This window comes from Camelina sativa, chromosome 12, assembly GCF_000633955.1.
Source record: "Camelina sativa cultivar DH55 chromosome 12, Cs, whole genome shotgun sequence".
In the NCBI taxonomy this organism is placed as follows: Eukaryota; Viridiplantae; Streptophyta; class Magnoliopsida; order Brassicales; family Brassicaceae; genus Camelina; species Camelina sativa.
In genome coordinates, this window is record NC_025696.1 from 4,704,119 (window position 1) to 4,727,059 (window position 22,941).

At 35.8% G+C, this 22,941-nt stretch overlaps 4 protein-coding genes, 1 long non-coding RNA gene and 1 pseudogene across 11 annotated transcripts; 1 reads left to right on the top strand and 5 right to left on the bottom strand.

The window, feature by feature from the left end:
* Positions 2,974-6,653, bottom strand: LOC104730159. Of its 7 annotated transcripts, none has more exons than XM_010449271.2 (11): positions 6,330-6,653; positions 5,898-6,132; positions 5,667-5,702; positions 5,473-5,550; positions 5,074-5,151; positions 4,447-4,562; positions 4,091-4,361; positions 3,882-3,996; positions 3,621-3,763; positions 3,450-3,534; positions 2,974-3,294 (listed from the first exon to the last, which is right to left on the bottom strand). In XM_010449271.2, exons 4-11 carry the CDS (start codon positions 5,537-5,539, stop codon positions 3,222-3,224), a joined length of 948 nt encoding a protein of 315 aa, XP_010447573.1. In that variant the 5' UTR covers positions 5,540-5,550; positions 5,667-5,702; positions 5,898-6,132; positions 6,330-6,653; the 3' UTR covers positions 2,974-3,221. The 7 variants fall into 7 exon arrangements, with proteins under 7 accessions (XP_010447573.1, XP_010447572.1, XP_010447575.1 ...); XM_010449270.2 differs by having other exon boundaries at positions 4,447-4,565; XM_010449273.2 differs by lacking the exon at positions 5,074-5,151 and having other exon boundaries at positions 6,330-6,651.
* On the top strand, positions 7,829-9,119 carry LOC104730161 (fasciclin-like arabinogalactan protein 5). Its single transcript, XM_010449278.2, has one exon. It carries the CDS (start codon positions 8,071-8,073, stop codon positions 8,923-8,925), a length of 855 nt encoding a protein of 284 aa, XP_010447580.1. The 5' UTR covers positions 7,829-8,070; the 3' UTR covers positions 8,926-9,119.
* On the bottom strand, positions 9,209-10,239 carry LOC109127870. The gene is made up of 3 exons (XR_002034428.1): positions 10,121-10,239; positions 9,923-9,982; positions 9,209-9,578 (listed from the first exon to the last, which is right to left on the bottom strand). It is a non-coding gene; the product is annotated as an uncharacterized LOC109127870 (long non-coding RNA).
* LOC104730160 (selenoprotein H-like) lies at positions 10,274-12,137 on the bottom strand. Its single transcript, XM_019233342.1, has 4 exons — positions 11,686-12,137; positions 11,125-11,221; positions 10,927-10,986; positions 10,274-10,582 (listed from the first exon to the last, which is right to left on the bottom strand). The coding sequence occupies exons 1-4, from the start codon at positions 12,021-12,023 to the stop codon at positions 10,502-10,504; spliced, it is 576 nt and encodes a 191-aa protein (XP_019088887.1). The 5' UTR covers positions 12,024-12,137; the 3' UTR covers positions 10,274-10,501.
* LOC104730162 lies at positions 12,538-15,960 on the bottom strand (annotated as a pseudogene).
* On the bottom strand, positions 18,391-22,503 carry LOC104730163. Its single transcript, XM_010449279.2, has 15 exons — positions 22,085-22,503; positions 21,624-21,751; positions 21,454-21,525; positions 21,242-21,355; positions 20,738-20,806; positions 20,599-20,655; positions 20,407-20,460; positions 20,261-20,323; positions 20,108-20,170; positions 19,833-19,988; positions 19,587-19,742; positions 19,389-19,469; positions 19,234-19,295; positions 19,039-19,150; positions 18,391-18,696 (listed from the first exon to the last, which is right to left on the bottom strand). Exons 1-14 carry the CDS (start codon positions 22,236-22,238, stop codon positions 19,072-19,074), a joined length of 1,308 nt encoding a protein of 435 aa, XP_010447581.1. The 5' UTR covers positions 22,239-22,503; the 3' UTR covers positions 18,391-18,696; positions 19,039-19,071.

The window sequence follows — 22,941 nt, forward strand, 5'->3', positions numbered from 1 at the left end:
TTGCTTGAACAGACTTGGCCCATGACATCTAACAGGAATTCATGACAATATTAAATTGGTGAACTAAACAATTACTGAAAACATTGAAGACGATAACTCTTTATATCATCAACATTTGTTAAGGGGGAATTCTCTAAAAGCAAGGGGACAAAGTGATGGATATATTGGGAGGATGGTTTCTTTCATCTTCTTTAAAACAAAGGAATAGTGATTATGAGAAACTGTATTTGGATACTACTAAATATTAAATTTACTTTCTTACTTGCTTGACGGTATTAAATTGGTTAATTAAACAATGTGTTTAAACTTCGAAGACGACATGTTTTAATATCAATAACATTTGTTAAGGGGCACTCCTCTAAAAGCAGGGGGCTAAAAGCATATCAATTACGTAACTCTACTACAGAAGATTTAATTAATATTGGATACAGGAAACATTGAAAGGGTTTAAAGTAAAACAGACCTGGAAGATCAGTATTGGTGTTGGCAAGAGAAAGCAACTGTTGATGACTACGGAACCTGAAAAACTCTTTTGGGAATATACCAAAAGACTCGTCAAGTTTTTCAAAAACAGTAGTTGAGAGGAAACGTATTGAGAACAGGGAATCAGTAAGCTTGAAACGAGAATTGCTTCTGGTGACTTCGAAGTCTGACATAATATATAGGTCCCCATCACGCAGCGAGTTTTCAAATTTTGAAAGGTGGATAACATTGATCGACCCTTGGATGACACAACTCTGGAGAAAAGAATAAAAATTAGATAACGATTTCTTAATCGAGTGAATTGTAAATGAAGAAGAGATTGGAGAAACCTTTTCGTCAATGAGTAGAAAATCGACTCCCATTACTTGGCCTCCCTTTTTGACGTTACGGGCAGGCCAGTGGCGAAGCATCCTCCCTACAATCTGTTGGTGTAGACGACCGGCCTTCAGATTAGCGAATGAAACAACGCTGGAATCCATAATAGATAATAGAAATTTTAGATTGTGGAGGAATTGTGTAGTGAATGAAATTAGGGAATATGGCATTATATAGGAATTGAAGAAACCGAAATTGAATGGATAGTAGTGGGACTACTATTGAAAGAGTAAGCATTGAAGGGCTGATTAGGCGGTTTCGGAAGATAACGAAATGTTGGCGAACAAGGCGGTGAGACATGAAGAGACGGGGTCCTTGAGGTCGGACGGCGGGAAACGGAGGAGAAGACATTCGTGGAAAAAGGGTTTTGTTGGAGGACAGAACAAACGGATAATTATATTTGGGCCCTGAGGATAAATTATAACTGGAGTTAGTAAGAAAAAAAAAGGAATGTAGTTTGAAGAATGGGCTGTCTCTGATGGGCTTAGTTGATTTGTTAAGGCCTTATTACTCACAATTGTTTGCTGACGTGGAATTCTTAATTCCAGTTTTGTTAAGAAAGTTCATTCACTATTAAATTACATACTTTTACAATCGATTCACCAAAAGAGAAGTTTGAAAACCTGTAAATGATAAGAGAAGATCGATTACAATGAACTAACGATATGGGTTTGAAATAGAGAATCCTGGAACATGAAATTTCTATTGAGCATAGAATGAAACAATTAGATTTGAAGATCCTAGACCTGTTAAGGAGAAGAGAAGCATAAGAGAAGTGAGGCAATTGTTAGATTTCAAACCGTGAAGAAATGTTTAATCTTTTTAAAATGCGGGAGAGATAGGCCAAAATTATCGAAAACCTTTTGGATCTGGGAGAGTTGCGGTCGTAGATATGGCAAACGTTCTATGGAAAAACAGAAATAATTGTGTTTTAGCTGTTCTTTTAAAAGAGAAGTAAGGTTATGTTAGTGTTTAATTGTGACCGTTATATTGTATATAAACAACGGTAGATATGTATAATTAGGTGATTAACACCTTATTTAATTATCCAATAAAAATTATAGGTCTTGTTTTTTGTTACTTTCCGTAATTTGGTTGTGTTTTAATTGTTGTTATTATTTATTTTTCCTCTGACCTTTCCTGGCCATTCTTTGTTTTTAACAATATTAATGTATGATGTAAGAAGTATTAAATATATATGTATATCATTTTTTAATATATATTTAGGAATATAAATAACTAATATATAATATAGAAATTTAGAGGACAAAACTAATAATTTTGTAAAAAAAAGAGGGGTTGTTAAGTTAAATTTTGGTATATTAATTTTACTATGGTTTTTAAAATGGCTGGTTTTCTAAGTACAACTATATCCTCTATTGATCCATTATCAACGGATTTCATTGCCTCACTTTATTTGTTAATATTTTTACGCATTAATTTTGTAGTTTGGGTTTATATTTAATTTTTAATGGTATTTGTTTTATATTTGGGTTGCTTATGTTGTTTGAGTGGACTGTTTTTAAATGTACTAGGTGTTGCATTAAGTATAATTTTCTTCTCTGTTTTATATTTTAGGTTGCAGAATTGGGGTTTCTTAATAATACTTAGCTTTTTATGGAAATTTCTTATACTAAAGTGTTGAAAAAGTCAAATGATTTGGTATCTTCTGTAGATAACAAAATTGTTTTCTAGTGTTCAATCTAAATAAGATTATATTTCTCGTATATGTATAATTTTCTAATTACACTTTCTATTGTATACAAACTGAAAAATTTTAAATATGTGTTATTTTTTATTTTAAAATTAACTGTATATATGCATGTTGCTTTCTTGTTCTGTCAGAATATTTTCAGTATAATATTTTCAGAGTGTTAACGCTTAACTTTTATCACTTTTAATAATAGTATTTGAGTACTATAAGCTGTTATTTTGCTTAGTTATATTGGTGCATGTGTAATGTTATTGTAAATCTAAATTCCTATATTTATAGAATAAACCTTAAACTCAATATTTTATAGTACTTTATGTTTGGACGATTAAACCCGATTTTGTTTTCTAACTTTTGAAATTCATTTGTTAACATTAGACCTAAGCCTTTAACCAAAAGTTAAATAAAACTTTCATCAAACTGTAAGTCAATTACCCATAATTTTAGAATCCAACAATAATAGTAGGGATGATAGAGTTTATTATTCTCTGCAATTAAAGGTAAAGAATTAACCCTACATATTCAACATACTATTAAAAAGTTCTCGCCGTTTTCACTGTCCCACCATGTTTTGCCCCATCTTCATATTTGCTCTCTCCTTGTTCTTTTCTTAGCCACTAAATTTGATACGAAGATTTGGCCACTTCAACTACTAAGAAGAATCAATCTCTTCTTCTTCTGTTCCCTCATAATCCTCATCATCTGATGACTCGTAATAATAAGCTCTGCAAGAAGGGAACATCATGTATATATTAGATCTAATATTAAATAGATTTTTAAATTATGATAAGAGTATGACAGATCCGTGAGGACTAAGGTTTAGCTGCCGGCTTTATAACGCGGGTATAAACACATCCATCTATGCATAGTAAGAACTTACAGGGAGGGATCTCTTGTAAATTCTTGCACTTCGTCACCAGGGAAAACATATGAACATCTCATTTGAGACATTAGATAATGAACACCTAAATAAAGAAAAGTAAGGTAAGATAGAATTTAATACAATATTTGGACTGTTTTGTATAATTTACTGTCGAAAATAGGAAAATACCTCCAAACGTAGATGTTCTCCAAAACATTAGCATACACATTATTTGTTCACCTTGATACGTAGGGTTTGCAACTATCCTATCCATTTTATAGATAAATTCCAAACAGGTTTCTCCTACTGCCATACAATTAATCACCTTCTCACTTAAGAGGAGAAAGATGATGAAAATAATACGATTATTTATGAGCGTGTGTATTTTTAAAAAAATCTCAAATGAACGTCTTTTAATAAGTAATTTTGAAGGTAAGAAAGATTACTTACTCGATGTCTAGAACCGTAAAAGGAACTACATTCTTCTCACCATTGTATCCACCTTTGTAATCAAGGAAAGTCATATAAGTTCGTTCTCCGACTGTCAAGATTTTTCCACAAAAATCTAGTAAAAGGGGAAAAAAAAATATTAGAAACATGAATCAAATGCAGATGGTGAACATAAAACAATTAAAGCATTGTAGGGGTAATCAATATACCAACACAACAGTTTCTCTCATCTGGTGTGGCATTTTCAAACTTTGTTCCATCTGTTAGAAGGAAAAAATTGTTTGAAGACCTGGGAGGTATTGAGGTGACCTTTGTTTCGCATGTAATCAATATTTTGAATTGATTGTTTGAGTTCTTTGACTCTTGCTGGGTTTCTCTCACTATGAACTTATAAATAAGGAACCACTTTCCCTGCTCCAATATGTGGACAAATAGATCGAAGTAATCTCTAGCTCTGATTTGAGCATCTATTCTTTTACCCTTGAAAAAAAGTCAGACGGGAATGATATGAATATAAGTTAAAAAAACTAAACATGCAGGATTAAAATTCTGAAATTGAAACTACCTTTTCATCCACCAAAATCAAACATTTATAGTTGGGTCCTCCCAATATTATATGTGGTGTCCACAGCCGGAGTACTTTCACAGCAATACTCATTCTCGTCTTTGAAGGATTCAATTCTTCTATGTATGCAACCATAATTTTAGATTATTTGTTTTATGACTTGAATAGAAGAAGGAAAATGAAAGGTGAGTGGTAAGGATGATGAAAGATAAGTGTAAAGGAAGATGGAAGATGAGAAGTAAGATGAAAGATGAAGTATCCGTTTTTGAATCAAAGCCGAAAAGCGTTTAAAAATACAGAGTAGTAAATGTTGGATGGTAGTGGTATGTAAAAGGTCTGACTAATATTTATTGAAATCTTAAAAATAAAGAGAATCAAATCTTTTTCTTTGGAAGTGTGTCAAATGTTTTTTATTGGGCTTGGAGACTTGCATGCATTGGTTCCTATTTAAAAATGATTTATTTTCCAAAAGTATTTATATTATGTATATGTATAAACATGTCCATAATTAATATACAATTTTTTATTTTAAATATAGTACTTTTCGGTTATAAAAAAATACAAACAATTTAAACTAAACATTTGAATTACTTAATAAATAAGTTAACAATTGATTGAAATTATAACCTGTCATAGATAGCAAAAGAATATGGCCTAAAGTAATGAAAAGGACAATGAGACTGATGCGACTCAATTGATAGATCCCTGCCAAAGTGCAGCTACTTTTAGTAGTGATAGTAATTGTAATTTATAGTTTATTTTTGTTTTTCTTTTTAAAAAACAAATTTAGAGATAAGGACAATTGAAAAGTTGTAAAGTACTGGATTAATAGTGTTGAAAACCTAAGTTATAATATTCAAAGCAACCAAATTTTGTAAAGATGTTTGACGTTTTCAAATTTTGTAAAATTAAAAGTCATAGTTTAAAGTTTTGTTAAGTTTTTGAAAGATAAAGTGTAAAACATTTAGAACAGTAAAGATGCTTATTTTAAATGTGTTTAGCTCACCTTTTTTTGTTCTTGCTTACCTTGATATCTGGATTTCTGTTCTATGTTCTCTTCTGGTAGGGCACATATGAATCGTTTAGCTTCCATCTGAATCGTTTCTATATTGATATAAAGTATTGAATTAGTTCCCGTTTCTTTAGTGTATCCTAAATCAAAATAAAGATATTGAAAATACTAATAAGTAAGAAATTAACGACAATGGGAAATTACTTACTTTTGCAATAGATTCAACAAAGAAGAAGATCGAAACCTGAAAATAAGAAGAAAAATCAATTTCAAGCAAGTGAACAAATGTTTATAAAAAAGGGTAAACTGGTACAATCGATTACCATCCTTTGAACATAGAAAGCAATTATAGAGTTGTAGATCTATAATCTCTATAGGGGAATAGAAGAAAAGGGAAATTTGAAAATCGAAAGATCTGGAGAGTAAATGTAGGTCAAACCTTCTGTGTTTCGGCATAGATCCGGAATAAATCTTGGAAACCTTTTTGATATTGCATTGAGGCGACGGTGATTGAAAACCACAGTGGTTTTTTTCCGACGATCTTTGGAAACCTTTAGGTGAATAAGTCGGATTAGTTCTCCCCCTCCATTTTTTCTTTTGACCCACCGAATCCTCCCCCAATTTGTTATTTTGTTACATGATATTAAATTATGAAGAGAGATTTTATTCTCGACCTGTAAATGAGAAGAGAATATCAATTTCAATTAATTTAACAAATGAATTAAGTAAAGGAAAAACTTGTACAATCGATTTAAATCCTTTGAACATAGAAAGTAATTAAAAGATTTGTAGATCGATAATGTATAAAGGAGAATAGAAGAGAACTGAAAGTATTAAATCGTTAGATCTCGACAGTAAATGGAGGTTAAACCTTTTTGTGATTCCGCAGAGATACGGAATAAATCAAGAAACCCTTGTTGATATGGCATAGAAGCGTCGCTGAATGAAAACCATTGAAGTGACAGAGATTGAATGGAAAGTAGTGGGAGTACTATTGAAAGAGAAAGCATTGAAGGGCTGATTAGGCAGTTTCGGTAGAAAACGAAACGATGGTGATGGAGGCGGTGAAACATGAAGAGACGGGGCCGTTGAGGTCGGACGGAACCAAACGGCGGAGAAGACATTCGTGCAAAAGGGGTTTTGTAGGAGAACAGAGGAAACGGATAATTATATTTGGGCCCTGAGGAGAAAGAAAGAAAAGGGATGTAGGTTGAAGACTCGGCTGTCTCGGATGGGCTTAGTTGATTTCATAAGGCCTTATTACTCACAATTGTTTGCTGACGTGGCTGCACCATAAGAGAGGAAAGTCTACTTTATATATATAGATTATATATGCTGCTTGTGCGTAAAAGACCCATCTAATTAGCACATAAAATCGACAAATAAAAACGTGTTACGTACAATGTTAGATAGAATAGATTCTACAAATTTGGATGATAATTGAAACCTAAACAGCTTATTATAAATACAATATTAACTGTGACAACCTCTTTTGACGTAACCCATCGTTTAGAAATGAAATATTTCCTAGTCATATCATTTGAGGGTCATCTACTGCTTGGCATTTCCAGTTTTCCACGGTAAATTTATACTATTAATACTTTAATCTACTTTTAAGGCAAATTATCTAAGTATAAATTAACATGAATCTCGGTGTCCAAAGTATCATAATAAATTGATGATATTAAGTGGATGAGTAGTATGTTAGTAATCTTGTTGCAAAAACAAATGTTCAACCATCCACACACTCTGAAAAAGTCGTTTGGCTATCATCTCCATATCAAATGTTGATATTTATTTTAGAAATGGATGATTAAAACTTCTTTGGATTATATACATGCGGCATTAACTGTGAAAACCCCCTTGACGTAAATCATTAATTAAATGTTTTGAAAACGATAGTATAATATTTGACATATTGTGAACATATTAGCAAATTGACGTTTATTTATTACTGTCGTTCTCACGGGGTTTTATTAAATTCTAGATTTTTTTTTTTATATTCAAAATATTTTATGTTTTTTTTTTTTAGAATAATTATCTTTTGTTCTTGAATTTTTTCATATTCATAATCTACCATTTCTTGTTTATAATTTATTTTAGCTTCCAAGGCAAATTCTTAATTATGAGCATGAATATTGATCGATGTCTTAAGTATCCAAAAAAATATATGAAGTGATGAGTTGTAATTTTCTAGCTGAAAGTAAAAATTGTGTTTAACCATCCTTGTCAAACTTCTTCAGATTGTAAACGAAACGACAAATTTTATTACAATGGTAAAATCAACTAATAAAATTGCAAGTTACATCATTTTTAATTTAGTCTCTTTCACACAAAAGAAAACCATTCTTCCATTTTCATAGAGCACTTTGTTAAAGCTAAACCATATACCAAATTAGCCGTCAAAATAATTAAATTCTCAATGGCCAAGTCTTTAGTTTTTTACACTCTAAAAATAGAAGAGTAGACTTAGCTCACCAAAGAGACTAGTTCAGATTTAGTACCAGAGAAAATCTCTCCTTTTAACCCCACTCTTCTACAACTTCCTCACTTCCCCTGTATAAATACCAAACGAGTGAAACCATTGAGGTTTAGCAAAGAGAACACACAAGATGGGTCTCAATGCCTCCCTTTCTCTCTTCTCCCTCACCATCTTACTCGTCTTCTCTAAGGTCGTTACAGCTGATAACATCACGCTAGCCTTTGAGAAATACTCCAATTTCAGCACCATGAGCAACCTCTTCACCCAGACTAAACTCACTGTACCCATCAGCAAATACCAAACCATAACCGTGCTCGCTGTTAGCAACGACGCTATCAGCTCCATCACAAACAGATCTGACGTCGAGCTAAAGAACATCCTCATGACTCATGTTATTCTTGACTACTACGATGAGCTCAAACTTCAGGGGATGAGGGAGAAGAGCATAATGGTTACTACCTTATACCAGACCACCGGTTTGGGAGAAGAGATGAATGGTTTCTTGAACGTTACCAAAATGGAAGGAAGAGTTTACTTCGGATCAGCAGTGAAGAACTCACCTTTAAACGCTGAGTATGTCTCAACTGTGTACCACAATCCATACAACCTTTCTATAATCGAGATAAGCATGCCAATCGTGGCTCCTGGACTCAGCCTTGCAGTTTTTCCACCTCCACCACCACCCGTTCCTATAGTTCCATCACCATCTCCCATGGAAGCTTCAATGGTTCCTGCTCCATCTCCCATGGTGAATGCTACAACAGCACCAGGACCAGCTGATGTTGCCTCAGATATTGTTGTCCCAAAAACTACACCTACAACAGACACACCGGAGGCTGATTCACCTGCACCTGCTCCAACCGCAGATAATGAGAAAATTGAAGCTGCTGATAAGGCTAAACCATCTTCTTCTGCTTGTAAGGCAGGTTCGAGGTTTGATCTCATTCTTTTGCTAGCATTTTTCGCTAGCTTTGCTGGGTTCTAAGATAGGTGATGTTGGGTTGAAGACAATAATGGTAGGTGAGTGAGATTCAAAACAATTTTTCCGTAGCGTTTTTTAACCAAGAAGAGGGACACGACCACTGGAAGTGAAAAACCTAAGTGTAATGAACTTTCTACTTCTCATGCATTGTATCTATCAGCCATTTTGAATGCAAATGTGATGTTTGTTTTGCCCTATTGATTTTGTAACACATTCCTACGTGCGTTAGAAGTTGGACCATACTTCAACCAATGCAAAGAATGGTAAAGCCATACATGATCCCAACAACAACAAAAACGCTTCTGCATCGGTTTGCTTCGTGAAACGAGATGAATCAAACTAGCCTTACAAATACGAGTTAAAATCCCAGAAAACTACATGGATCCTTACCAAACTAACCAGGCACTACAAAACAACGAGACTGCACTTAACAGTGCTCATACCAAAACAATAAAACTGAACCTAGTAATCTGACATTGCTCTAGAAAATCTTCAATGGAGTCCTAATTATTTAAACTGAGGCTAAGCAGAAACAAAGAACAGATTGAGCACAATACGAGCCAATTTGCAGTCTCTCATTTGATCTTCTTTATGATGTCCTCAATGACTTGTTCCATATCAAGTGCTTTCATTGGTGCAAATGGACGTTTCATCTCCTACATAATGAGACAAACATTTCTGAATTTAGATGGAAAGACAAAGACATATTCATAATGTATACTCACAGTAACACAATAAAATTTTATTAACAAAATATGTTACCAAACTAAACTGCTTCAGTATTTTTTTCTTATTTCAGATTAGCATTCAACATGCCCCTATTAAATGTAAACGACAAAAACCAACTTATGATGTTCCTAAATGTCATTCGTAATGAATAAGGATCTAGAGTTGATTTTCATTCTCAGATTATATATGTGCAATGCATATAAAGCAAGTGGTGTTATGAAGTGAGACAAATTGAGATTTGTTTTCAAAGTATTAGAACAGAATGTTTTACCAAAAGACTGATGAATGTTTCGCCACCTTCTTTCCGGATCTCAAAGCAACCCCGCCTTGGCTATTCGAGCGCATCAAAAGAACAAATTAGCAGACGGAGAAGAAAGCCTTATCGAGCATAATGTGACAAACATTATCTAACATAGTTGTCAATAGCGACTAGTCATGACAACACATTCATCTTAAGTAAAATACTTACCTTTTCAGGATTCAGAGTCACCGTGCAGCCAGTAACAGCTCCCTCCAGACCTTCCTTCACCTGAATAGCCCTTGTCTTGAACGCATTGCATTGTTTACTTCAAACAACATAACAAAAAGAAACCTCTGTGAGATAAAAAGACATANTAGCCTTACAAATACGAGTTAAAATCCCAGAAAACTACATGGATCCTTACCAAACTAACCAGGCACTACAAAACAACGAGACTGCACTTAACAGTGCTCATACCAAAACAATAAAACTGAACCTAGTAATCTGACATTGCTCTAGAAAATCTTCAATGGAGTCCTAATTATTTAAACTGAGGCTAAGCAGAAACAAAGAACAGATTGAGCACAATACGAGCCAATTTGCAGTCTCTCATTTGATCTTCTTTATGATGTCCTCAATGACTTGTTCCATATCAAGTGCTTTCATTGGTGCAAATGGACGTTTCATCTCCTACATAATGAGACAAACATTTCTGAATTTAGATGGAAAGACAAAGACATATTCATAATGTATACTCACAGTAACACAATAAAATTTTATTAACAAAATATGTTACCAAACTAAACTGCTTCAGTATTTTTTTCTTATTTCAGATTAGCATTCAACATGCCCCTATTAAATGTAAACGACAAAAACCAACTTATGATGTTCCTAAATGTCATTCGTAATGAATAAGGATCTAGAGTTGATTTTCATTCTCAGATTATATATGTGCAATGCATATAAAGCAAGTGGTGTTATGAAGTGAGACAAATTGAGATTTGTTTTCAAAGTATTAGAACAGAATGTTTTACCAAAAGACTGATGAATGTTTCGCCACCTTCTTTCCGGATCTCAAAGCAACCCCGCCTTGGCTATTCGAGCGCATCAAAAGAACAAATTAGCAGACGGAGAAGAAAGCCTTATCGAGCATAATGTGACAAACATTATCTAACATAGTTGTCAATAGCGACTAGTCATGACAACACATTCATCTTAAGTAAAATACTTACCTTTTCAGGATTCAGAGTCACCGTGCAGCCAGTAACAGCTCCCTCCAGACCTTCCTTCACCTGAATAGCCCTTGTCTTGAACGCATTGCATTGTTTACTTCAAACAACATAACAAAAAGAAACCTCTGTGAGATAAAAAGACATAAGTACCAGAAACAAATCCTAGTTTTCTCCATTTTCAGAAGGAACATGTCCTAATACGACATTGCAATTAAGGTTAAGCAAGACAAGAAGAGAACATAAACCATATAGTAAGCTCTTCTCATAAAAGGTGAAAAACACAATGCGAGCAAAACTAAAAGGCGTGTCATCTTCATTTGCCCCACTAATCAGTAATCACTGATACGAAAACTAATGCCGAATCGAGAAGAAACCCTAATAGAGAAGAATTAGAAAACCCTAGCTTCTACAGGGACACAAAAGTCTCAGTAAACTGTTCAATAACATCAAAAGTTATAACCTTTTAGCTTCAATTTCGAGGTGTATACCTAAATTTCCACTCTTACGAGTCCCTCCAAATTCTCATGAAATCTAAAGACAACACAAAAATCCAAACTTTACCAGTGCTCTATGACAATCTTCGTTTTCGTCGGGTCCTCAACCTCTGGCTCTGGCTCTGCCTCTGTCTCTTCTTCTGCTTCCTTCTCAACTTCCTCAACTGCTTCGTCTTCCTTCTTTCCCTTCTTCGCTTTTCCAGTCTCAATCGCTGGCTTCTTCCTCTTCGCCTTCTTGGGCGAGGCAACCTTCACCGGTGTAGAGGCGGATCCAGCCGCTTTAGCACCGTTTTGTTGAGTCTCACTGCGAGTTCGACGACCCATGCTCCGAGTCACTCTAGACGATGCCGTCGTTAAAGGTTTCGCCTTTTCTTCCCCATCGGTCTTACTCTTTTTCGGCGGCATCGTACGGACAACAACAACAGCAACAGCAATAGTGTTTGGTCGCAAACAGTCTTCTTCTCCGTTCGCAACTTTTAAGAACTGCTTCTGATGTTTGGTCTCTCTTTCTCTCTCTTATTACCGCTCTTTCTTACTTTTTCTGCTGATTGATTTGGATCAACGGTTTAGATTAATCCTCTTGTGTTTTGCTTTTTTAACCTTCGGAAAGTAATCTGAATGAACGGTAGAGATTTAACTTACGAGGGTTAAAATGTTTGACTTTGGCTACTGTTTTGCTTCTAAAGGCCACAACTACTTGCCGTTTTGATGTGGTGATAGAATGATTTTATTTTTGATTCCAGTTACTATAAATTGTTAGAAATATTGATTTTTCTGATTCACAAACTAAGATAAAATCTGTAAGTAACTTTAGTCTTTGTAACCTTTTTTGGTTTTTTAAGCTTTTTGGTCACTAAAAACTTTTAAAGAGATTTTATTTATCTTCAATGATGATTAATATATATACTGAAATTAAAAATATCCTCCAATCTAAATTTTCAAAAGAAGAAAATTTCAATATATGGCGATTGTTGAAAGTATATGAATTTAGCATCTAAAGAGACAATACTAATTTAATCGCAATACAAGAGAAGCTAGCACGCTAATGCTTGTTAACCATAAACAAAATCAAAAACACCAACGCAGTTCTTGTTCTTGTCTGTGCCAGGCTCAAACCCAACTTTAAATCACAGCAATATGAACGGTCCCGAGTATTTATCCCAAGGCGGATGCTTTGGTTAAGAGCTTAACAAAGACCAAACAGGAGGAGATTAGAGAGGATCCGATAAGCCTTTCAAACCAGCGAGGTGTAGTTAGGGAAGAGGTACATCAGCCGGTTCAGAGTTTCAGGATTAAACTTCCGAGCAAATAGATAACACGGACGTTGCTCTCCTTTCCATAGACACGGCTTTACTGTTGTCACTTTCTGCATAGAGAATTTTTATGTATCAGTAACAGAAGAATCATGGTAATAAGAAGAAGGCTCGGGTGTTTTACCTTTAAATCGCTTGTGACATGGTAAGCAAGTTGGATGGACTGCATATCAGATCAAAACCGCAAACTAAGATCGCAGATAAGAAAAAATCTAACTGAGCATTGAGAAAGAGAAGAACAAGAGGAACCTTGATTTTCCTGATGAGGTAAGGAGTGATGTCTCTTGCATTGTACAGTTTCGGATGCCATTTTCCCTCAGACCAATCGACATGTGTGACCGACCAGTTTGCTATTCCCTCTGCATCAATCATCTGAAAGAAAGAGATCATGATGAAGTTAGAGGCAAATGAGAGTAGTTTAAGGCTTAATGGTAATAAGAGGAAGACGCAAGCAAGCAGTACACTGACATTGAAAAGAGTTGGGAAATAATGCTCGTCCGCATAGCAGTTGCGTCCTTCCATATTCGGCTGCGAAAAAAAATTATAAGCCGTTAAGGAAAATGCCGCTTGATTATACAAACGCTCACAACATTCTAAACATGTCTCACTATCCTACCATATCGTCTATATGCTATAAAGAAAGGAAAACACATGGGTTTTGTTTGAACATCACACAGCATGACCACCATGTCAATAAGCTACAATCTCAATGGGCAGATCACTGTCTAACTTGACTAGATGACGTAGTTTGATCACCAAATATGCAGAACACAAATAGAATGGCAGATTTGCAGAATAAAGTGTCACCAGATAGAGAATATTAGGACATACTATACGGTCTGGCTGCTTAATATCAACTAGCATGTGAATATGAGAACGCATGAAATAGAAGGCTTGCTTACCCTACAATAAAGCTTGAATTTTGTGTAGTAAAGGCTGTCCGCCATGACGACTATAGCATGTCTCCTCTTCATTGAAAACCACTGGAAAAGATGATTATAAAGACGCACAAGAAAATATCAAGCTTCAAATAGAATCAACTGGCAAAGAATTAATCAGGAACAAGAAGCAAAGGGAGGGATGATAAAGATAGCATTAAGAGAAAAATGTCACATCCACGACTACAATAAAACATGACCATTGTTTTTGTTTGAACTGTAAAATCCCTTCTACAAACTTCTAATATAAACACTTTGCAGGAAGATGAAAGGGGAAAATATGATATCTTAACACATAACACTTATACGCATACCTGTGAGCCCTTCCGAAAATCCTTCTTTTCAACCTCAGGCAGCATACGTTGTGAATACCGACCAGATCCATGAGGTCCAGGATCCTCAAAACTGAAAACATGCAAGACGAAGATACTTAAAACCAGAGAAGACGGGATGACAACAAGACATAAACTGTAAGCACAATAAAACAACTTACCAATCAATGTAGCTGAGATTAGCGAACATCAAGTGATTATAGATATAGTTAAAGTCGAATAGCGGTACACAACTGCCAAATAACACCAAAGAAGATGGTAAAGGTAAGATCATTTAAGCATTAACAAAGACCTTAGGATATTTAATATCAAAGAGAGGAGGATTCAATCACCTATCTGAAAGCAACACAAAGTGTTGATTGGTCAGGATCAACGAGAGCATGAGCTAATAGCCTTCATTCTGCATCAACCATGGATATCTGACCCCAAGAAACCTGCACAAGATTTAACATAATAAAGCTACCTCACAACTAATAACAAAAATCACAACCCGACTATATGGTGTGTGTAGTCAGTCTCATTTACCTTATGACTGTGAATATCTCGACCAACAAAATAGCTGCTTGCATGTACGGGGCTTTTCTTTGACGCGTGCACATAGATTGTATATTTGTCCTCATGACCCTGAGTCAACAAAACCCCCCACATTTCGTCATACGTTTGACAAACTTACATCTCTAAAGAAACTCAACCTGATAAAAAAAAAGGAATTTTAACAAGAAAATTCTTACACGGAGGAACATCTCCCAAAGAGGCTCAAAAGGCAGCGCCCCTGGTGTTAAGAACATGAAGGCTATCTTAGGATTCTTGATCTTAGATTGAGGTAAGTTCAGGATTTCATTCATCACAACTTGAGCAGCAGCTTCACTATCAGTTAATTCCCTCGAAGGCACAAACAAAAACTGTTGGTATAACTGACATCCAGGACCAGAAAACATGTAGCACGCCACAGAGTTCCTGGGAGGATAAACGAATGCCGTAATGACAACAACCGCAACGAGAACAACCAAAGTGATAATCCATCTCGGGCCTTTAAAAGGAGGCCTTTGACGAGACTCTGACATGACCACACCGCTTTTATCTCTACTTAAGCTACCACCGTTTGAAGTATCAAAATCATCATCTTAAACAACCTCTCACTCTTCAGAATCCCTGAAGAGAAGTAGAAAAAACACATTAATCATCGAGAGAGCTTCATAAGGGATCCCAATTATATAGGGATTAAGAGACAAGAGGTACAGAACATCTAAGCAATGAAATACACAAAACCACTAAATATAAGAGTCAGTTTCTTTAATCGGAAAAGATGAAACCGGAATTTGAAATTCAGAATTCTGATGCGCTGTGGTGGCTAAGAAGATCATCACTATTCGTCGTCAAATTTAAGGTAGACAAAGAATAATATAAAATCATATTTGCAGCTCTCTGAAACAACAACACAAACAGAAAGGAGCGTAAGGAGAAGACGAAAAAGCAAAAGATCGAACCATGAAAAAAACCACCGGTGGCGTAAATCCGCCGCCGCGGCACTTGGCGGAATAGGCGGAGATACGAAAGAAACAAGTGCAGAGAAGGGATTAGGATTCCCTCGAAGAGAATCTGAAGATCGACGAATCTTCTCAGTCGCTAATCTCCCACCCACAAATCCAAAGCGCCTCTCTCTCTCTCTCTGTCTTTTTCTCTATCTCTCTCTAAGCACTAGAAACGGTCACTGTAGCTCCAAATGAGGAACGAACGGACTTCTCTCTTTTTTTTCAATTTTTTCAATTAACTAATTTTTATTTTTTTAGGGAGCTTCATACAGTATATATACTCCATAGTGTATTACTCCAAATAAGATTTTAATATTTTAGAATTTTGTAAGATTTAGGAGATGTTTAGGAGATTTGATACATAGTGTATTTATAGTGTATTCATAGTGTATTATAATCTATATTTATTTATAATCTTTATAGTGTGTATTCATAGTGTATTATAATCTTATATTTATTTGGTTAATATTTTAAAATTCTGAGCTTTGTTTCTTTTTTGGTTAATTAATCCTCTTTCTATATTTATTTGTTGGTAATTAAACTTTAAATTTAACTCATTTTAAATGTTAAATAGGGATAAATTAATGAGAATTGAGAAGAAAAATACAGCTCTTTAGGATAAAAGGGAGATTATTTCAATCCAATAACTCATATTAATTTGTATAATATATTTGTGTAACTTAATTCACCTTATGTTGAACCTGATTAATTTGAAAAAACGAGAAATGTGCAATGCAAATAGTATATTTTTATAAACTAGTTTAACAACGACGTCGTATTCTGCGCTTCCCGCACAAAGCACTCCGTTATCCCGTTGTCGTTAGTCCCACTGGAGACATAAACGGCAAAGCATTTGCAGTGGGAAACTGGAAAGACCAAATACAACAAACTAGAAATCACAGGCACTTAAGCTTTTAAAATATAACAATAGTTTTATAAATCTAATTCTAGAAACACAAAAGGAAGCCAAACCATGCCCATGCATAGAGGTTGATAACAAAAACAAGGAGTCATGAAGATCCCCTAGCTAAAAGGAAAAACGAAAAAAACAAAAAAGAGCAAACAAACACTAGTAAACGGGACCAAGAGTACGTAGTAAGTAACACCATGTTTGAAACATGATTTCAACCAAAGAGACGCTCCATTATGAACTCAGAATTTTCATTAAAGTAGTCGAGAATACGCTTGGTGGCTTCACACACTCCGCCAGAGGCGTAGTACTCGGTGTGCATATTGAAATAGTAGTCAACCTGATCAGATCCATCTGCTTTCACTACCTTGTTGCTGCTAGTGCAACCAACCAGTCTATTCTTCAACTTCTCTGCAACAGCAATGAGCGTTGGAAAGTTTGCTCTTTTAAGTATAGAGCTTCCCGCAGTCGCAGGGTCCTCGTGCAAAATCCTAAAATACTCTGGCTTGTCAGTTTTATTGATTGCTTCATCTGCTTTTTCCCAATTGCTTACTTCAGTTGCTAACTCGGGAGCTTCGAGAACAGGGGATCCACCATAAATAAGATATTGTTCGACAACAAGATACCCTGCCATGTCTGTCCACGAAAGGATTTTAGCAACATGGAAACAAGCCTCAGTGAAACGACCGTAGTGGTCATTGCAAATATCGAGGACTGCACTCAGAACAGTTCTACGGATCTTATAGTTCTGACCATACGAGTTTCGGTAGCAGATAGCATCTTCCACGTCATTGAACACTGAGACATGTTCTTTTTCTGCAAGAAGATCCCTAGCAACAACACGAAGAGCTTTCAAACGCTTGTCGGAAAAATTTCTGAAGTTTGATACTGTGACATTCTTGTAAAGCATGATCACTAGGTAACCCAAGATAGCAATCGCCTTAGAGAGATCAATGATCTTTGTTGGGACGGTTAAACCATTTCTTGCGGCATCTGAAGGAATCTTTATGATTCTCAATCTCCTACCCATCGAACGAACAGCAGCTTGAAGCTCTTCTGCGATTCCCGGCAATAAGCAGCAGATCCCTCCGAGGTAATAGGTTGCTCTTTGGTCTCTATTGGTGGAGGGCACTTTCTTTGCACACTCTAGATTCATCTCGAAGGCTAAGTAAGAGTTGTTGCCTATCGGAGATGGATCAGGAAGAATCATATCTACTTCCTTCTCAATGGATCTCTTCCCCTTCACATTCGTCCTCATTATGTTTTCTTGCTCGTTGGAATTTGCCATTTTTGCACAAAGTTACTGTGACTTAGGGGTGTTACTTGTTAGAGGAAGTGGCCATGTTTATATACAAGAAAATTTAGGTAGAACCGTGGAAGTGGAAACGTTAAAAGTGCCTTTAAGACAGAGATGCATGCCTCTTTTCTTTACTCAAATCAAGTCCCAATACTTTCTTTTTTTCATTAATCAAATTCCCAATACTTGTTGTTGGCTTTTCGACTACTTTATTTGATGATGAATTGTTGTTAGTCCCAATATCTCTATCTATCTAAGCGCAAGAAACGGTCACTGTGGCTCTCTAATTGAGGAACGAACGGGCTTCTCTCTTTTTTCAAATTTTCAACTAAGAATTTTTTGTTTTGGTGGATTTATATACAAACGTTTCACTTTGTGAGAATATAATTTTGATGATGAGAAAGAACCATGTTTAGAGCTTAATGGTAAAACAAGATAAGAAATCTTATAAATATGCAAAAATATAAGTTGAAGATAAATTAAAGATATCGCAATATATCCACGTGAAATGAAAAAAAAATACACTAAAATACACCAAGCTTTGCTAGATTTTCTCTAGAAACGTCTAATCTTCTGTGTAAAATACCGAAAAAATTGTCCAAAACAGTACAAAATAATAAAGGAAAGAAGTCAACACTTTTGCACAAAGAGCCTCTATCATACACCAACTCGAGGCTTTCCCTTCACTCAACAAGCACCCGTCCGGTGAGCTGACCTTAGAAACAGTCCGCGGCAAAGGCGTTTTAACCTCGTGACCTGGAGCGATTAACAAGCAATGGATTCAGAAACCATGAGTATGGAAGCAAGCAACACATCATCACCTAATGTTATGTGGCATCTGCACACAGATCTATCTACATGTTCAGATATTCAAAACCACATTCCAGCCAGGTAAGCCACGACAATCGATAATCCGAGTTTGACTCTGTTACTAACACTACATATTTGTTTCTTCACACAAACTAGACTACATGATTTCCTCCGAGGCCGGAAGCTAGAAAACTCATAACTACAGTACTTTGAAGAGAGAAGATGTTCCTCAAATAGCCTACTCAGTAGAGCATATATCAAGCAAAAATATAAAACGTGAGAGTGTACCTCGACTATTTTGAGTGCGTGGAACAATGAATTTCACTTGTCAGTGTGACCCCTTTTGGCCTTACGACGGCCATGATGGTGAGGGTGTTTAACAGGTATCTTTGTCTTTTTGCTGCGATAAACAATAATATGAGATATTTCTATGATTAAGAATATTATATAAAAACAACTAAATGGGGCTATTAGGAGACTTGCCAGAAGAGAGAACAGAGCACTCTGTAAGCAACGAAGATGGGTAATGCCAATAATGCAGATGCCTACAGTAGATAGATTTTCGATTTTAAGTTAGAGAGGCAACAAATAAATCATGCAGTCTTAGAATACGTTCTGGAAGAAAGCAAGGCATATACCGCAAACCAAACAAACTCATTGGTAGCAAAAGGCTCCGTCAGCTCATGGTTTTTCAGTTTTCGTTCGACATGGGCTTGGACCTTCACAGATAAACATATAGATTTTAGCTTTAAAAGTCGAGCATACTTGTTGATGAATTTAAGAAGTGGAATAACTCAGATATATATTTATAATATGCACAAGGTTCGGTTTCAGACCTGATGGTGATAAGTTGTGGCGGATTCAAGGAACTCTTTATAGACTATGATCACCTTGGTTGTGTAAGGCTTCATTGCAACCTTCATTTTATCAACATGTGGTTTTGTGGTCGTTGCCACTTGGTCAACATATGGCTTGCTGAACTTTTTGGCCTCCTGGAGATTGTAACAAACATCCATGAATATTAGCTGACTAATGTCTACCAGACCAATCGGTAAAAGAATAAACTAATAAAGACATAATACCTGATAATAGGGGTCTACAAATTCTTGAACCGTGAAAATGTGAGGGGAAACAGCACTCTTTGATGCATGGTAAGCCTCTTTAGCTTTGCTGGATAGTGTTCGGACGTGCGGCTCAACATGTGAACTAACGGTTTCTTTGATGGCTGGAATATATTTCTGTAAGTAGTGTCATTAAACATAGTATAAATGAGCCAATTATAGTACATAAAAAGTGCAGGCATTCAATTAATGCCAAAGAAATTTTCTGCGAAAGATTTTGCCAATAAGATGCTTACAGTTTTAACGTTTTCCACATGTGGTTCAGCCCACTTCTCAGCGTGAGCTTTTGCTTCCGTCACCTAATCAATAATATGTTAAAACTTCATTAGCCAGATGCTCTCATACTGTTTAGAGGTATAAATATCAATAGGACAGAATTGAAACAGCACCTTTAGAATTACTATCTCCACAGCAGGTTTCCCATGGGCCTCCCAATGTGTCCCGGTATAAGTCTATGAGTAAATGAAATTTCCCATGTTAATTGTGGGGAAAACTGCTATGTTACAAAACAGTAAAAAGGCAACAATAACCTTACCTGAAATTTGTACCAGTGAACAGCAAGCCAAGGGGGAAGCCACGAACCATGAGCCTGAGTAAATAAAACAATGGACATTAGCTTTCTGCTGAATCCAGGCTTCCAGGCTCTGCTAAATTCCCAAACAATGACAAATATAATACTACAATAGCTTCAGAGACAGCCAAATGGAAAGCTGTGTCAAATTAATACCTCCAGCAGTTCCTTCGCCTTTGTGGTTGCTTCAAGCTTTGTCCTCAACATTTCTTCCTGAAATTAAAATTTGGATTAAGCTTATGTGAGGCAGAAACCAAAAGCGTCGGAAATCTAATTTAATAAGAGGTTACTGTACCTCAGCTATCTTAATAGCACGTTCAAGTTTACCGATTTTGTTCTTCTGCTCTTCATTTGTTTTCTGAAGCTGCAAGACATCATACTATAATTAAACATCTTCAGGACAATACTATAAGAATTCACTCAACCAAAAGTACATATCCATATAAGCATGGTCGATGGTATAGTAAGGAGGGAATCAGATTGCATCATGAAACTTGTTCTAAAGTACTCCCATACAACTCAAGCACGAACTTAGATCAAACACAAGTATCAAATAATGCAAGGACCTCACCTAAGGAGATCTAATATAGCTGAGAATGGAAACTGGAATGGTAATATTAATATCATAGAATAAATGACGAGGCTTAGAGCAGGAAGATATTTTAAACTCAACCCTAAACAAAGTCTAGCTAAAGCTGAGGTAAAAGACCGTAACTTAGCATTCACCATGTCTCATAGAGTATAAAACAAATGGAACTGTGTAAAGAGAAAATGAAACAAGGGATGTAAAGAGACATACTTTGTCAAAGCTGGAGTTAAGTTCACTTAGCTTCTTCTCAGCTTCATTAGTCCGAGCTTCAGTTAAATCTTTCTCCTTGTTTTTTTGCTCCAAAAAGTTCTTGAGTACCTCTACCTGAATGACAGAAATAGCATCACAAAAAAATCAGATTCCGTGTGCATATATTCTAGCCGTATAAAACAGATAGAGATCTTGAACTTTAAAAGTCTCACCTGCTTCTCTAATTCAGCAGCTCGTGCTTGAGCCTTTCCCAATTGTTTTGCAGAATCTGATGATCCCTTTTTCTGGAGAGGAGTGAAAACATACAGATCAGATGTATAAGCCAAACATGTCGAACAATTTACGACAAGTAGGCGAAATGGAAACCATATTAGATCCATACTTGTAGTGATGAGACTTCAGTATGCAAAGAAGCAATCTTGTCTTCCTTTTCTTTAAGAATTTTCTCCTTCTCTGCTACTAACTCGTCTTTGCCCTTAACTTCCCGGGCTTTCTCATCGATTTGGGATTCTTCACAACAAAAGCAAAACGAAAACATAACAGCTCATAAACCAAAACTTGCATCATTCACCAAATAAAACAAGCACTATATAAATAACAAGCTCGAAGCTGAAGAACGGATTTGGCATATTTCACAATTCGACATTGGCCAAGGGTATATAAGTTTAAAAGATTCACAAATCTGAAATCGATCCAAAAGCTACCAGCTTTTAAGTCAATGCGAACACACATTTTAAGTAGCTGAAACTCCGATTCCAATACGAATCTAAAAATCAAAACTTTTGGAAATTACTCGATCAGAGGGAAAGAGTTTGAAACAATGCAAAGTCGCTAACAACTAACCTAAGGCACGGATCTTGGCATTAAGCTGATCCAGTTGGATCTTAGAGGAGCCATCATCGGATCCAGCAACCTCATCAACAGCATCGGCGAAGACGGTGGTGGTGAAAATCAAAGCAAGAAGTAAAAAAGCCACGAGCTTCGTAGCCACCGTCATGTCTCTAGATTTAAACACCACCGTCGATTAACGAATAGTGACGGAGATTCCAAAAAAAAAAAAAAAAAAAAAANGAGAAACGTTTCCTCTCTCTCTGGGTCTCTCTCACTGTTAATGTATGTGTATATATTTATGAAGGAAGGTCTCTGTGTATTTTTTTTGACCATCGACCGTAAGAAATTTCTTTAACAGCGTGCGAAGACGAAACACAGAGAGAGAGAAAGGTTTTGTGTTGACGACGTGATGGCTTCGTCGTGGGTTATGTCGTGACCGACGAGGACGCGGCGTTCATCGGATCCACTTATGTATTTCACATTAATGACGTGGCAGAGATCCAAACGTTGATTATTTCTGTTTTAATTTTTTGGGTTGAAAATATGACCAACCATATTTACCGGTCGATATTAATGTCTCGTATTCAAAGTTCACTTGAGTGATCAGATCAGATCTCAAATCTACTATTTAGTAAGCTAATGAGTAACAACAACTAGTACAAATTTTACTATGTACAGTATGTCCGATTGAAACCATTAGAATAAGCAACTTTTCTATTCTGAATTTTCAACGAATCTTCCAATGTATAAACATTGCCTGACGAGAGAGCTAAAGAATCTTTGTTTTTTTTCTCCAAGCAACACCGCACGTTAACAATTTATTTATATTTGATTATGCTCTTGAACCAATATTACAATTTATTTATATT